Source organism: Mandrillus leucophaeus, unplaced genomic scaffold, assembly GCF_000951045.1.
Source record: "Mandrillus leucophaeus isolate KB7577 unplaced genomic scaffold, Mleu.le_1.0 Scaffold707, whole genome shotgun sequence".
Taxonomy (NCBI): domain Eukaryota; kingdom Metazoa; phylum Chordata; class Mammalia; order Primates; family Cercopithecidae; genus Mandrillus; species Mandrillus leucophaeus.
The window spans coordinates 1,233,803-1,250,893 of NW_012107664.1; the positions used below are offsets into that span (position 1 = coordinate 1,233,803).

General features: G+C 34.5%; 1 protein-coding gene across 1 annotated transcript in view; it reads right to left on the reverse strand.

Moving 5' to 3' along the window:
- The window catches only part of LOC105528191 (BTB/POZ domain-containing protein KCTD8-like), a 198,634-nt gene extending 183,944 nt beyond the window's left edge, over positions 1-14,690 (reverse strand). The window contains exon 1 of the mRNA XM_011964814.1: positions 14,592-14,690. Within this exon, the coding sequence (XP_011820204.1) occupies positions 14,592-14,690 (99 nt within the window). The remainder of the gene's footprint in view (positions 1-14,591) is intronic.
- Between the last annotated feature and the right edge of the window lie 2,401 nt (positions 14,691-17,091).

Sequence of the window (17,091 nt, forward strand, 5' to 3'; positions counted from 1 at the left end):
TATATTTCAGATAATTGCCAAATACTTGAAAATTAAACAATTAGCAGTTTTATAATAACCATATGAAAGACTTGTACACAATAGAAAAACAATGTTCAAGTCAATATATTCAAGTCAACAGACAAAACTTAATAAAAAATGGAAATCAACTTGACCAGACAGATCAAAAAGAAAACACAAAAATGGTCAATAAACACATAAAAAGTGTTCAATGTCATTAGTCATCAGGAAAATACAAAAAAAACCTGTCAGCACCAAATATGCAAAAGGATGTGGAGAAACAGAAACTCCTATATGTACAGCCACTTTGGAAATCTGTTTTGAACTCCCATAAAATGAAATAGACACATAATTTGATACAATTCTACTCCTGGACTTGCCCAAGGTAAATAAAAACATACGTCCACACAAAGAATTGTACAAGAATATATTTATAATGCATAAAAGTTGGAGGCAACCTATATATGTGCTTTTTTTCTTTTTCTTTCTTTTTTTTTTGAGATGGAGTCTTGCTCTGTTGCCCAGGCTGGAATGCGGTAGCGCCATCTTGGCTCACTGTAAGCTCCACCTCCCGGGTTCACGTCATTCTCCTGTCTCAGCCTCCTGAGTAGCTGGGACTACAGGTACACACCACCACGTCCAGCTAATTTTTTTTTTCCTGTATTTTTAGCAGAGATGGGGTTTCACTGTGTTAGCCAGGATGGTCTTGATCTCCTGACCTCGTGATCCACCTGCCTCAGCCTCCTAAAGTGCTGGGATTACAGGCATGAGCCACCGCATCCGGCTGACATATGTACATTTTAAAGATCGATAGTTAAACAAATTGTGACATATTTGAAAATGGAATACTATTGAGCAATAATAACTGAACTACTGATAATGCAACAACATAAACCTGAGCAAAATAAGATGAACACTCCAGAGCATATACTATATTATTCCAAAAGTCCAAGTTCAGGCAAAATTAATCTATGGTGATAACAATCAGAAGAGGGCTTGCCTTGGAGAAGAAGTTATGATGAAGATTAACAGGAAAAGACAGGGTGAAATTTTCTGATGTGATGATATGTTCTACATTGTGATAGGATCGCATATTATATGAATGCATTATATATATAACATATATAAAATATTTATAAATTTTGCTGACTATAAATAATACCTTAAAGAAAATTTAAAGTCCACAACATGAACTTATGTACAGCCATACCTTGGAGATATTGTGGGTTTGGTTTGAGACCATAGCAATAATGCAAATATCACAATAAAATTATTCACATGAATTGTTTGGTTTCCCAGTAGCATATTAATGTTATTATTTAAACTGTACTGTAATTATTAAATATGCAATAGCACTTTGTCTAAACAACATACATACCTTAATTAAAAATATTTTACTGCTAAAAAATGCTAACTCATCTGGACCTTCAGCAAGTCCGAAACCTTTTGCTGGGGGAGGATCCTTGCCTAGATATTGATGGGTGCAGACTGAGAAGGGTGGCGTTTGCAGAACACTGACGTGGCTGGAACAATTTCTTCAAATAATACAATGAAGTTTGCCTCATTGATGGATTATTCCTTCCACAAAGCCTTTCTCTGCAGCATGCAATGGCATTTGATGTCACTTGACCTACAGTGAAACTTATTTCAAAATTGGAGCAAATCCTCTCAAACTCTGCTGTTGCTTTGTCAACTAAGTTTAAGCAATAGTCTAAATGCTTTGTTGTCATTCAAACAATGTTCACTGCATATTCACAGCATCTTCACCAGAAATAGATTCTGTCTCACGAAACAACTTTTCTTCCTCATTCATAATAAGCAATTCCTCATTCATTCAAGTTTTATCATTAAATTGCAGCACTCCACTTTGAAATCTAGTTATCTTGCTATTTCTACCCTATCTGTGGTTACTTACTCCACTAAATTTTGAACCTTAAAAAGGGTTGGAATCAACTTCTTCCAAACTCCTGTTAATGTTGACCTTTTGACTTCCTCCCAAGACACAAATGTTCTTTATGGCATCTCTAATGGCAAATCCTTTCCAGAAGATTTTAAATTTACTTTACCCAGATCTATACGAGGAATCACTATAGACAGCAGCTATAGCCTTAGGAAATGTATCTCTTAAATAGTGAGGCTTAAAGGTCAAAATTACTTCTTGATGCATGGATCGGCTCTGCTGGCAGGCAGAAAACAACATTAATCTCCTTGTAAATCTCCATCAGAGCTCTTGGGTGACTAAGTCCTTTTTCAGTAAGCAGTAATATTTTGAAAAGAATAGGCCAGGCGCGGTGGCTCACGCACTTTGGGAGGCCAAGGCTGGCTGCTCATGAGGTCAGGAGATCGAGACCATCCTGGCTAACACGGTGAGAAACCCCGTCTCTACTAAAAATACAAAAAATTAGCTGGGCGTGATGGCAGACGCCGGTAGTCCCAGCTACTCGGGAGACTGAGGCAGGAGAATGGCATGAACCCGGGAGGCGGAGCTTGCAGTGAGCCAAGATTGGGTCACTGTACTCCAGTCTGGGCGACAGAGCAAGATTCCGCCTCAAAAAAAAAAAAAAAGAAAAGAAAAGAAAAGAAAGGAATATGTTTTTCTGAGCAGTAGGTCTCGACAGTGGGCTTACAATACTCAGCAAACCATGCTATAAACAGATGTGCTCTCATCCAGGCTTTGTTATTCCATTTATAGAGCACACGTTGAGTACATTTAGCGTAATTCTTAAGAGCTCTAGGATTTTCTGAATGGCAAGTATTGGCTTTAACTGAAAGTCATCAGTTGCATTAGATGCTAATAAGAGAGATAATCTGTCTTTTAAGCTTTGAAGCCAGGCATCTACTTCTCTTTCCTAGCTGTGAAGTCCTAGGTGGTATCTCCTTCCAATAGAAGGCTGTTTTCTACATACCGAAAATCTGTTGTTCAGTGTTCCTCATCAATTACTTAGCTAGATCTTCTGGATAATTTGCTGCAGCTTCTGCATCAGCACTTGCTGCTTCACCTTGTACTTTTATGCTATGAAGATGGCTTCTGAAACCTCATGGACTAACCTCTGCTCACTTCTAACTTCTCTTCTGCAACCAGCTCATCTCTCTCAGCCTTCAGAGAACTGAACTGAATAAGGGCCTTGCTCTGGATTAGACTCTGGCTTAAGGGAATGTTTTGGTTGCTCTTCTATCCAGGCCATGAAAACATTTTCCATATCAGCAGTGTCTGTTTCACTTTCTTATCACTCATGTGTCCAGTGGAGTTGCACTTTTACTTTCCTACAAGAATTTTGCTTTTCCACTCAAAAATTGGTTGTTTGGTGTAAAAGGCCTAGCTTTTGATCTATCTTGATTTTTGACATGCCTACCTCACTATGCTTAATCATTTTTAGCTTCTGATTTAAAGTGAAAAATGTGAGACTCTTCTTTTCACTTGAACACTTAGAGACTGCTGCATGATTATTAATTGGCCTAATTACAATATTGTTGTGTCTCAGAGAAAAGGGAGACCCATAGAAAGGGAGAAAGATGGGGGGAAAGCCAGTCAGTAGAGCAGTCAAAACACACACAGTATTTACTGATTAAGCCCACTGTCTTCTATGGGCACAGCTCATGGTGCCCCTAAACAATTAAAATAGTAACATCAAAGATTACTGATCACAGATCACTTAAACAGATATAATAATATTGAAAAAGTCAGAAATATTGAGAAAATAACCAAAATGTGACTCAGAGACAGGGAGTGAGCACCTCCTGTTTGAAAAATGGCTTGCTCAACACAGGGTTACCAAAATCCTTCAACTTATAAAAAAATTACAATATCTATAAAGTACAATAAAGTGAAGTCCATTAAAATGAGTTAATGAATAAAGACATTAATCTTTTAGGGTTTTGAAAACAATAAAATTAAAATTTAAAATACCCAAATATAGTTTATATTATATACTAACAAAATATGTTAATAATCACATTAATAATCTGTAATATAAAATGTTATGCTGAACAAAATCAGTGCCTACTACCTGAAAATTAACTGACCACATTACAGGTTTTTGTTGTTGTTGTTGTTGTTGTTTGTTTGTTTTGTTTTTGAGACACAGTCTCGCTCTGTCACCAGGCTGGAGTACAGCGGACCAATCTCAGCTCACTGCAACCTCCGCCTCCCAGGTTCAAGTGATTCTCCTGCCTTAGGCTCCCAAGTAGCTGGGACTACAGGCACACACCACCACACCCAGCTAATTTTTGTATTTTTAGCAGAGACAGAGTTTCATGATGTTGGCCAGGATGGTCTTGATTTCTTGACCTCGTGATCCACCCACCTTGTCCTTCCAAAGTACTGGGATTACAGGCGTGAGCCACCGTGCCTGGCCCACATTACAGGTTAATTAATTAACTAATTAATTTTTTAGAAACAAGTTCTCATTCTGTCACCCCGGCTGGAGTGCAGTGTTAAAATCGTAGCTCACTGCAGCATCAAACTTCTGAGCTCAAGTGATCCTCCCACCTCAGCCTCCCAGGTAGCTAGAACTACAGTTGTACACCACCACACTAGGCTAATGTTTTCATTTTTTTGTAGAAATGGGGTCTCCCTATGTTGCCCAGGCTGGACTCAAACTCCTGGCCTCAAGCAATCCTCTTGCCTTAGTTTCCCAAAATGCTGGAATGACAAGGTTAGTCATTGGTCCAGGTATGTACTTAATACTAAACTAATTGTATTTTTCTCTATTCAAACTACTTTGGAACTATCAGTTGCATAGACTATCGTGACACTACAGGATTGGATTTCATTGCAAGGCATCCTTTGCACATTAAGCCTCCCTCTCTCCTTTGTTATTTGCTACAAAGTTACAGTAGTGCTACAATACAGGCCTAAAAACAAAAACCAATACAGGCATGAGATGTGGTATTCTGACATAATGGCCAAGGAGTTGATTCACAATATGCTTATATTATTTTTTCAATTATCACTGAATTGAAAACAGAGAATTTTAATATTAAGGAATTCCTATAAATATGTGAAAGGACTGTGTGTTATGGGCCACCATTTGAGAAACACTGCTCTAAACTTACCCTTTCTGTTAGCAATACACATTCTCTAAGCAACAGAGAGTAAAATATTCATATTTGTTCCCTCCTCACTGTTCTTCAGCTTAAACTTTAGGTCCCATTTTTCTCTTCTTTTTTGTTTCTTTGTTCTGTCATCAAGTCCCAAGAGATCACTTCACTGCCTTTTCTATGCCTTCTAGACATACTATAATTGAACTACTTTAGTATGTTTCTCAAGCCTGAATAGACAGTTTCTTCTTTCTTATGCTAGGTATTTCTAGGACTTACTTTGTTCATTTATAGTAGTCTAGTATTTAAGAATATTTTATTAAGTACTAAGAACAATGCTAGCCTTTAAGTTTTAATTTACTGTAGTAATTATTTTTAACTTATTCAAAAATCCCCATTTTAATATAAACTATTCTAATAAATAATAAATGTAAAAGAAGAATGAATATCATAGACATTCAAACAATAAAGAAAATTGAAAATGTTCTCAAACATGTTCTTGGTAGGTTGGAATAAATTGCCCCCAAACATGGTTTCAAAAGTACTCTCTGGTCTGATTTATACAAGGCAAAATGAAGAACTGGTAAAATAGCAATAAATTCTAAAGGTAAATTCAACCTACAGAGATAGTTAAAATAAAAATAAACCATCGATCCCAGCTATCTAAAAGACTATTTACATACACCTAATTTATCATATAGCATTCACAAAACATTAAGTGGTGCAAAGAGCTAGCAAAACCAGGATCAATTTCATTAACTATAAAAAATCAAAAAGTTTATACATTTAGCATACATACTGATCAAACTTATACCTTCTCTTTAGGCCCCAAATATAAATATACTCTCCTCTAGGCAAGAGATGTTCATGTTTGTTTGCTTGCTTGTTTGTTTGGAATCAAATTGCTTCTTACCCTCTCAACTAGGCTACACATTTTTGAGTACAAGATTTTCAACACAGCCTACAACTGGGGAGAATACACGTATGTGTTATATAATTTAAGACTGATTTATACATTATCTAAATGAGAAAACAAATAGACTTGTAAAAAATTAAATATAAAAGGTTGCATTCTGGGAAACAAAAAAAACCACACACACACAATGAAAGAAATATAAGAAAAAATCTAGATGCTTATATGCTACTAGAGATTTCAATCTAGTTAAAGAGTTCATAATTTATATGGCAATGATGTAATTTTAACAAGTTGCTACCTTCTTAAAGAAATGGTATGAATATTGTTAGATCTGCATTTGAATAGCTGATCAGACTTAGAGACTTAGAGATCAATATGATCCCATTTTCAAATTCTATAGCAGTTTTCAAGTTTTTATTCAAATGACTATATGTACACTTCTATATCTCGATCTAGCTTTTTCAAAATCACCTTAGGATCGTAAGATCATTCTGCCTGGTTTCTTAGTTGATTGCTGTAACTGGATGCCCTTAGTCCTCATTCAAAAGATATTTATTGGGGAGATATCATAGCAGACTGCAAAAGCTGTGATATTTTATATCCTCACATTCTTATATTCTGAAGATATTTTAAATTCAACTCCCATGTAAAATTGTGGTGATATTCAAAGTGACAATTTCAACTGTCACAGACATTCTTTATATTTAAATTCTAGTCACTGATTTCAACTAACTTCAGCTTGATTATACAACTATATCACATGGTTAAAGTAATTAAAGTAATTAATAAAAAAATGGCCAGAGGTTATTTTTAATAGCAGACTTCAAGTTCAAAGAAAAGATGAAACTGACTCAAACTAAAAATATATGCACATACACATGTCACCCACCTCTTGGCTGCATGAAAAAGACTGGAACACAGATGACAGCACTAGTACAAAGAGAAATGTGTCATGCTGACTGACCCTTCTGACTTCTCCAAGTCATCACAAACTGACACTCATTTATACAGCTTGTGCTCTTCCTAATTACATACATACCCTTTAGTTAAAGGAAACACACGTCTTCATGTTTAGTACGAGGGATTAGAATTGTAAACTTGGTTTTATAAACCATGAACACAAAAAGTAAAGCATATATTTGGAGAGAAAAAGACTACTGAGACCTGAATTGAATATCTCCTGGGCTCAGTGGAAAATGAAGAAATAAGTCTAGTGTACCAAAGAATTGTCTAGAGTTCTTCAGATCGAGGTACTCCAAGACACATTATCTTGAATGATATTATGGCCCACGACATCAAATACAGCCATGTTATGGTTGGGTGTGTAAGCAGAGACTGCTGCTCAGATGCTGTAAGAAAGGATATAATTCCAGACCTTCTTAAAGTGAACGTCATGCTAACTTGTAGAAATAAGCAATTGCTCACATTATTTAAAAGCTACTATCATACCTTATTACACATGGTAACATCAGTGTTAAGTACACCTAATAAATGACAGGTCAGCTGAGTTTCTCTGGTTAAAGTCCATGACAATCATGGTTGGAACATGGGCTCTGGGCCACAGGTGGAGCAGGTCAGTTCTTCAATATCACCAATGTGGAACAAAACAGACATGATGGCAAGTGACTCAGCTTTCATTGACAACTAAATCACTAGGATAAGAGTGCACCCTTGAAGAAATCAAAAGCCAATGGCTACTGGTCAGTGGGGACCTTCCAACCACCATCTTTAACATTTGATCCTGGAAGAGGAGTTCCATGAAGAAACCCCTCAGTTTGCTCCTATTAGTTCCACATTGTTTAGGGCAGTACTCCTGAGCTTTTTAAACTAAACATCTTTAGTTGACAAGGAAGCCCAGAAAACCATTAACAAGTAAGTAATGCATAATTTTTTTATATGGCCTCAATATAACTAATGAGAAAATTATATTAGATGAAAATGTGAGCATTATCAACACTGATATTTATAATTAATAATAGAATTTTATATATAACTTTTCAGCTATAAGGTTTTAAAATCAGCTGTAAATTTAGCAGTATTATATGCATAAAACAGAATCATGGTAATGGCAATGCAAGCAGCCACATGTTTCTCCTGGTACCATTAAATAAATAATTAGATACATTTATGGGGGAAAGTGCCATTATTATTCCTGAAGGGCACAATACAGCCTTTCACTTGAAATAAGTCAGCAAGTTACCTTAATGATAAATAATGCTATATGAATATCACAGTGGGAGAACTGTTCTCTAAATACATACAGCAAGTACAAAAATTATAGCCCAATTTTGCTTAGAAATTCACCATTCCTTCCTAATGAGCGTATCTAGCTTCAAATTACATAGAAGGACAAGGTAAAGACCATAATTAAAATGACTGTACTACACAAAAAAGAACATGCAACTTTGCATGGTAAAGACATTGTAGGTCAGCTATGAAAATCACTAAATAAAATGGCACAGTTAATTGGGCTAAATATTAGACAAGTAAAGAATATTCAAAACCCAATTTTTCTACTTCCATTTTTGTAACTCAGTTTTAAACAAATGCAATAAAGGCACTGGCATATGTAACATTGATCTGAAAGTCCAGCTTGAAAATACAGGTGTAAATCAGTTTCAGAGAATATTACGCTTAGTGCCACTTGTTTCAGTGAGGGTAGAAAATAAATGCAAACTACAGTGAAAAATGAATACAAACTAGCCAGAATCTCAAAGAAAGATGCAAGTTAAGTGTGTATGTATCTTCAGTTTGTTTTTCCGATCAATGATATTCATTCTAATAGTGAATATATGTGTGTCTTAACTACTATAAGTATTTATTTGTATATTAATTCCTCACTAAAAATACTTATTAGAAAAGCTATACACATTGCTTTAGAAAGGAAGTGATAATGATGTGTTGAACATCATTAAAGTCTACACATATGATTCTAGATTAGTGACCCTTCTCAGTCCTTGCTGCTTACAGCCATGTATATTCACATTTAAGAACAAAAACACTTAAGACACACGCACAAAAACCAGTTATATGACCTTCTGGCTGTGTTCACCCTCCATGACAGGTTGGCAGCATTTCTGGTATTGATTCCCTCTTGCTTATTGAAACTTTCCCTTCTCAATTGGCACAGTTCTCCCTCTTACTACCCTTGAGTCTCATTTTTTCTGATTTTTTTTCTCTCTTTCTTCAAATACATCTTTTTAGATATAAGTTCTTGAAACTGCACATTTATAAGGTGTATTTCTAGCCAAGACTATAGAAAAACTTAAATGATGCTAATCTATCCTTAGTATCACCACCACCGCTGCCACTGCCACCACCACCACCACCACCACCACTACCACCACCAACACTATCATCATCATTTAGCAACAGCTCTAGCATCCATCTTCACGTTTTGATTTTCATGCTTTGCTGATCCTAGGATAAACATTTTGAGATGAAGTTAGGAGTGCATGTGGTCTGTTGGGGATAATGTCTGTGAACAATAAAAAGAAGAAGAAATATTCATAGGGAAAGCCTTCAGAATATGATGCAGATCTGAAAAATGTTTAAGGAAAGGAGTATGGGTGAGGAAAACAGCACTGGGCAGGGGGCACCTCAGATCACAATAAAGGCAAAGTCTTGGCTAATCCAATGGGAAACTTGAGAGCAAGGAATGCCTATTGCAATTGTCCAACATAGGCAGGAATGACCAGGCTGTAGCACCCTTGACATATTCTGTCATAGATAGAGAGCTGTCACAGAATAAAGCATGACTTTAGTTCAAAAGCTAACGTGGGATCCTGAAAGCACGAAAGACTAGAAGCTGTCCACTAACTGTACAGCTTACAACTCACCAGCAGGTTCTTTCCAGAAGGGAGAGCTGAGAGGTGCATTTCCATGACTGCCATTCCCTAGATACCTTCCAATTACACGACTAGATTTGACTTATGCTTCCTATCCTGAATCCTCCATTCCTAGTTCTAATTTTTTTCCAAGTAATTTTCCAAAGCACAACTCTGATTGTATCAAGGCCTATATTAAAATCCTTCAATGTTATTTAATATTATTGTTTTATTAAATATTTATTATTCATTATTTTAAAGCAAGTTAAAAATTTTTTAAATTGGCATCCATTACCCACCAAAATCTGCGCCAAATAATTCTTTCTGGGTTGATTTATGAGACAGTAAAGACCAGAGGAGAACACTTCAGAGCTAGAGAGAGATACGCTTTAGAATATTGTTTCTATCTACCACTGACTAGGTATATAACTTCTTTCACTTTGATTTCCTCATTAGCAAAATAAGAATATCTGGTATAGATCTTGCAACTGTTTACTGAGATAACATTAGGGCACAAAAATACTTAATACATTTTGATTCCTCTTTACTATTCTTCCTCCTCTGCCTGTATCTGATAATTTTCCAACTATTAAATATGTCTCAGACTTTCCTGCCTATGTTTTAACACTGATTCCTTTCAAAATTCTTTCTATGCATTATGCCATTTTTCCCAACACCGTCTCAGTTATCAAAATCCTACCCATCATCTGAAGCCTTACAGTCTAATCCCTTCTGAAAACCAGATGTTCTTCCATAATTTAGCCAAAATTAAAACTAAAACTAAAACTAAAAACAAAACCAGTTTGGACAAACATCCATGAACTGCCATATGTTCTATTTATTTCTGCACTCTTGTGTTTTCATGCATTCCTATAATAAGTGGGTCATTAAATCAAAGTCAGTATATATATTTGTCTATATGTAAATATAAATACTAGAGCTTCTAGCACAACACTTGAAATAGCCGCTCCTTAAAAGTATTTTAATTTAACATGAGCTCGCAATATGCAAGCTAACAACTCCAAAGATTTTTTAGTGATGTTCTAAGGATATCTTTTTATGTATGACTGCTCTATAAAAGATATATTTTTAGAAATGAATAAAGTTTTCATTGTTTAGAAGAATATTTGATAACCACTACTTTATGAAATGCCACCAATGTAAAATGGCATTTAATGAATCAGAAAAAGTAGACTATCATTTCCATTACTTATTAACAAATATTGATTTTTCTGCCCTAATTCAGCCTAAGTCCTTGAAAGGGCTGTCAATACCTACTCTGTTCTTCATTTCTCCTCCTATGTTCCTATCCAGTCCAATCAGACTTTCGTGAAAATTACATGAATGCAACCACTATTGCATTCACCAATTAACTCAAAATTGGCTACCTGGGATGTCTCAGGGTAGATTCCAATTCACTCAATATGTCAATTTTATTCAGATATATTTCCAAATTTAGACCCTCGGCTTCCCTGACCTCCATCTATAAACGAATTCTCTCCAATTTATTCATTCCTTTAAATGTGCTCTGTCTTCACATTCTTATAATTATCTGTCATTATTTACATACTGATTTTTAAATTGGTGAATTTTGTCTGTCTTCTTCCCTAGAATGCAAATTTAATGAAAACATGAACTATGCTTTACTCACCATTTTATTTTCAGCACCAGGAACAGCTCCTGGCTGTCTAAATAATTGTGAAATGCATTAATAAATGATGTTCTGGGGATAACATCATGGGTTAGTTGATCTGACATTTTCACCACAGGACTCAAGTTAGTTCAATTTTAAGTCATTAAAAATAATTTGTGTGCATTAAAAGTACCCAAACAAACCCATTTAGTTGGTATGAAACCAAGTTAGATTTTCATATCATTTAGGCCGTTTCTTCAGAAAACCAAATAACACAAATTGCTACAAAATTATCTTGGTCATTGGTTTTTAAATTATATATTCATGAACCATAAGGTTTCAAGAATGTCTACAAATTTCAACAGGAACCTACATATCTGTGGAGATGTCTGAAATGAGAGGAACACTGAGTTTTAAGGGCTTAAGGTTCACATTCTTTAACAATGTAACAATCTAGAAAATATCTTTAATGTAAAGTATCAATATGGTACAACAGAACATAGAGGTCATAAGATCCTTGAAATAATGAATGTGGCCTTTCACTAACTGAACACTTTGTCTCTGCCTAGAATGCTGGTGAGTACAGCAGAGAGGGTATAGTTATTGGGTAGTTATAGCCACCCAATTGAACTGAAAATGTTTATTTATTCTTTATTAAATATTTTATTTCCAACTTATTCAGTCAACATTCAAACTCCATTAACTGTCACAGCAGGCATAGTCTAAAAAGAATAAAAGAAAATACGTATTTCTTTTATTTATTTATTTATTTTCTTTATTGGTGATGAACATTTGGCAGGAAAAAAATGAGACTGGTGACAGAGAACTTCTTACCTGGTCACTGCTATGGACTCAGACATTCTCTTCTCATTCCATGTACCCTAAAGCTTTTGCTCATTTCTGTGGATGAGTCCCAGGATTCATTAAAATGATACCAATTGACCTAAATGAAAGTCTTATTAGCCATATGGGCCAGACTTTTGTCAGCTTACATTGAAATCATGCATGTTTTTCAATGGCCTGTTTGGGTTCCAGAATGCCTCTGAAGCACTGCAATGCTGACTTGTGGCTACGTATGTGATATATGTGATGATGGTTAGCCTGTAATACTAGGGTTTCTCAAGGATAATACCTAGCTTACTTGATTGATAAAGATGGGAAATTTAGTAAAAAGAGAATAGAAACACACAGTAAAAAGAATATAAACAGAAATATAGTAAAAAGAGAATAGAACATGAAAAGAGAATAGAATATATTATAAAAATTATTATTATATATAATATTTTATATTTTTTATATTTATATTATTTTATATATTTTATATATTATATATTAAAATTTATTATTATTTCTACTAAAATAGAAATAATAAAGAGAATAGAATGACACTGGATTTTTAGAAATCATGGAAAATATAAAACAGATTGAAATATGAGAAAAGTATTTTATAATATCCATAATCTAAAGGTAGATATTCACTGTATCCATCTACATATATTCCTATCTATGCTCAAGGTGGAAAGCAGAATGCATAAAAAGGTATAGGTTATCTTTAGGCACCTTTATGTAACACCTCTCTATCTTCTTCCACTCCTGAAGTAGGTAGTCAATCTGACCATACTAGAATTTTTTTAAGCATCCATCTCATTTTCTCCCACTACAATATCAACTGCTTTTACAAAAACTCAGGTTGTGCTTACTTAACTATAGACATTTTTTGTTGTCATCATTTTTAGTTAAGTACAAAGGTACATATGATAAAAATTCACTTATTTTAAGTGTACAATACAATGAGTTTTGGCAAATACCTACATGTAAGTGATGATTATCACTAGAATAAAGATATAGAATGTTTCCAAAAACCAAAAGGTTATCTTACCACATTGCAGTCAATCTCTGCCCTTCTGGCCACAGACAACCACTAACCTGCTAGAACTAAGTTTTGTGTCTTCCAGAATTTCACATAAATGAAATCATAAAGTTAGAAGTCTTTTGTGTCTGCTTCATTTGGTCAACATAAAAGTACTGAAGTTCATCACTGTGGTTGTGTGTATCAGTTCATTTATCCTGCTGTTTTTATTATTGTATATATTTTTGCTTTTTTTCATTTATAATTATTACAAGTATAAAAGTAATATATATTTATGGGGTACATGTGATATTTTAATACAAGCATACAATGTGCAATGACTAAATCAGGGTAATTAGTGTATCCAGCATCTCAGGAATTTATCATTTCTTTAAGAACGGAGCAATTCTACTCCATTATTTTTAAATATACACTAAATTATCATTTACTATAGTTTCCCTTTTGTGCTTCCAAACACTAGGCTGCATTCCATCTAACTGTATTTTTGTACCAATTAATTATCACCTCTTTATCCCCCCTTCCCACTACCCTTCCCAGCCTCTGGTCACCATCATTCTACTGTCTCCATGAGTTCAATATTCTTACCTCCCACATATTAGTGAAAACATATATTTGTCTTTCTTTGCCTGGCTTATATCAGTTAACATTAGCATCTAGAATGGAAGCTTATGTTACTGATTTTAGACCTTTTCACCTTTCCAACGTAAACTTTTAATACTGTCTCTAATCACTGTTTACCTCTATTCCACAAATAGTTGTTACTAAGACAAATAGTTGTCCACTGTTATGAAAGACAGAGCTACAACAGTCCAGTTATGTTACTGGGGTTGGAAAATATGCTTTGGATTGCTCCAACCATTGGATTGGTAACCCTGCAATCAACATTTTTTAAAAAATCTAGTAGATACTCAATCCAAACAAAAGTTATTTTTCTAACATCCTTCTATAACTCCCCCTTTCATATTCTTATTACCATACTTCTAATGCTTAAATTTTTTTTTTTGCAATAACATATGTATCCTTTCTACCAATCTTTCTTCAAACTAAACATATGAATCTTCTATGATAAATTTTAATCATATCAGCTTCCAGCTTGAATATATTTAAGTTCATTTGTTGTGTGTGTGTTTATTTGTCTATGTTTAACTCCTAATTAAAGTAAAAACCTCTTAGCTTGGCCTAGCAATCTTCCTACTCCCTGGCTTCAACATTACATTTCCAGCTAGTTTGATTCCATTCTTTATGCTTACTTTTCATACCACAGAAACTGGATGACTCTTCCCTAAGTATAGCACAAAGTCTCACCTCTAAACCTTGGCTCAGGTCATTTTCTCCACCTAAAACAGCCTTCATTTTCAGAGCCTTACCTCCTCCACTTGTCCAGATCACATCCGTATGATCCATCTCAGATACTTATTTTTAATGAAGCCTAAAGGAGATGCAACCTCCTCTTCCTGGATCATTTAATACATTCTTATTTTATCAACTTATTGAGTACTTACTGTCTGTCACTTAATTTTCTAAGTGTTCAGTGCAAATTATTTCATTTGAGCCTTGTAAAGTCCTCATGGGTAACTAGTATTATCATCTCTATGTTACAAATGGAGAAACTAAGGCACAGGAATGTTAAATACTTGTAAGCACCATGCTGTGTTGCTTTACTTAACATACCCTTACAGTATCATAGATACAGTATAAATTTCCCAAGGGAGAGCCTGTAAAACATTTAGCAAATAACTTGCATACAATGGATATCATTCAGTTAGTATTTATTCCCACTCCTAAAAGCAAAAAGAGTGAAAAATAACTATGAAATGCTCTTCATTTTAAAAAGTTGATATGATTGTGAGAAAATGAATAAAAGCCCAAGAATTGGGAAGTAGGAAGTAAATAATAAGATAGCTTTAGCTGTCTCAACACATTGTCTTATATAATTGTTGTATTAAAACTAAATATTCAAGTAGAATACCTTATGAATATTTGAATTAATTGAGAAGAATTCAGTACTGATATTTATAATGAAAACTGTTTCCAGATAATTGAAGTTTACTCCTGTATTCAATAAAGCATTATTTAAAAATTACTAATTATTGTTGAAAGGGAATTATCAAAACATGATTTTTTCTGTCTTTCAAAACAGAGAACACCAATGTGTAATTTATCATTCCCTGAATAACATAGTCACTAGAAATATTGATTACTAAACTATGCAGTGATAAGGTCATTTTTTCAGGAGTTAGTAAGATCAATTAAAACATCTGCTTTATAGTTGAGCATGTTGCTTTTTTTCTTTCGTCTTTTCCTCATGAAGAACTATGACAAAGTGTTTTAGGTTTTAGTAACTCCAACCCATGCTGTTAATATTTTGTGATCTCAAAACTAAATTAACTAATTAACCAATGTAGTTTTATGCATAATTTAAAAAATATTCTTTGCCATTATAGATGGTTCTAATTCCATTATAATACTACATGAATTTTGTAATATGTTTGCCATGAAGAAATTGTTCTCATTTATTTCTGAGTTAATTTCTGTTTTGACAGCTAGGGTTGAATTCTGTGTAGCGTATTTAGATAAACAGAATAAATTACTATTCATCCAATCTCTTCGTGAAAATTATTTGGTCTATATATTGAAGGCATGGGAATGATAAATTAGAAATCAAAATTAGCATAGCTCTTCATTTTATAATATCAATCTCAAAGTAAGAATGTGGATTATTTGTCTTCTATTAATATATGGGGCAGTGCACTTAATTAAAATGTTTAATAAATGAACAAAACTGCTGAAAGAGTTAAGTATAATCATTAAAGTATATAAAAAATACATTTTATAGCTAAAGTTAAATGAATTACAAACCTGAGTATTATCATCAATAATCACTAGCAAAATGATCACTAAATTTAGAATATGGTTGTACAAACAAGTGCACACACATATTGAACCCTAAATATACACACTCTACATATAACTTCTAGCCATACAGGCTTTGCCCCTCATACTTGAGTACACTTCCTCCTAACTTACTCCCCAACTTATTCTGAATTTTTCATAATTTTCAGAATCTGACTATAGCTTAAAAGTATCCAACTTGCATCAGATGTCTTTTTTACTGCTTCTCGTTCAACTATAATATTTTACCTGCCTTATCAAAAATTTAGCAAGACCCCAAAGATCCCAAGCAGTTTGCTGTGAATTAAGAATGACTGATGTGGTCTCTCTTGTATTTCTTTGAATCATTTCTTCTTTTGTGGCAAAATAAAAATACAAAGAAAAGACTAAGCATTATAAGTTGACAGTTATTGAAAAAGAATTAATCCCACCAATAGATCGGTTAGGTTATTCTTAGATCAACACTTTTTCTACCTTCTATAAAGAATCTGGGAGGTGGTTTCTTTTCCTGAGACAGAGTCTTGCTCTGTTGCCCAGACTGGAGTGCGGTGGCACGATCTCAACTCACTGCAACTTCCACCTCCTGGGTTCAAGCGATTCTCCTGCCTCAGCCTCCCAACTAGTTGGTAGCTGAGTAGCCACCACACCTGGCTATTTTTTTGTATTTTTAGTAGAGACACGGTTCCACCATGTTGGTCAGGCTGGTCTCGAACTCCTGACCTCAGGTAATCCACCTGTCTCTGCTTCCCAAAGTGCTGGCATTACCGTGCTCAATAATCCTCATGGTGTCAGCCACCGTGCTCGGCCTGGGATGTAGTTTCAAATGAAAAGAACAGTACACTACAATTTATGTCATCCAAATTCCATTTCTGTCTCAGACACCTGCTGTCCATGGAACCTGGAGACTTGTCTG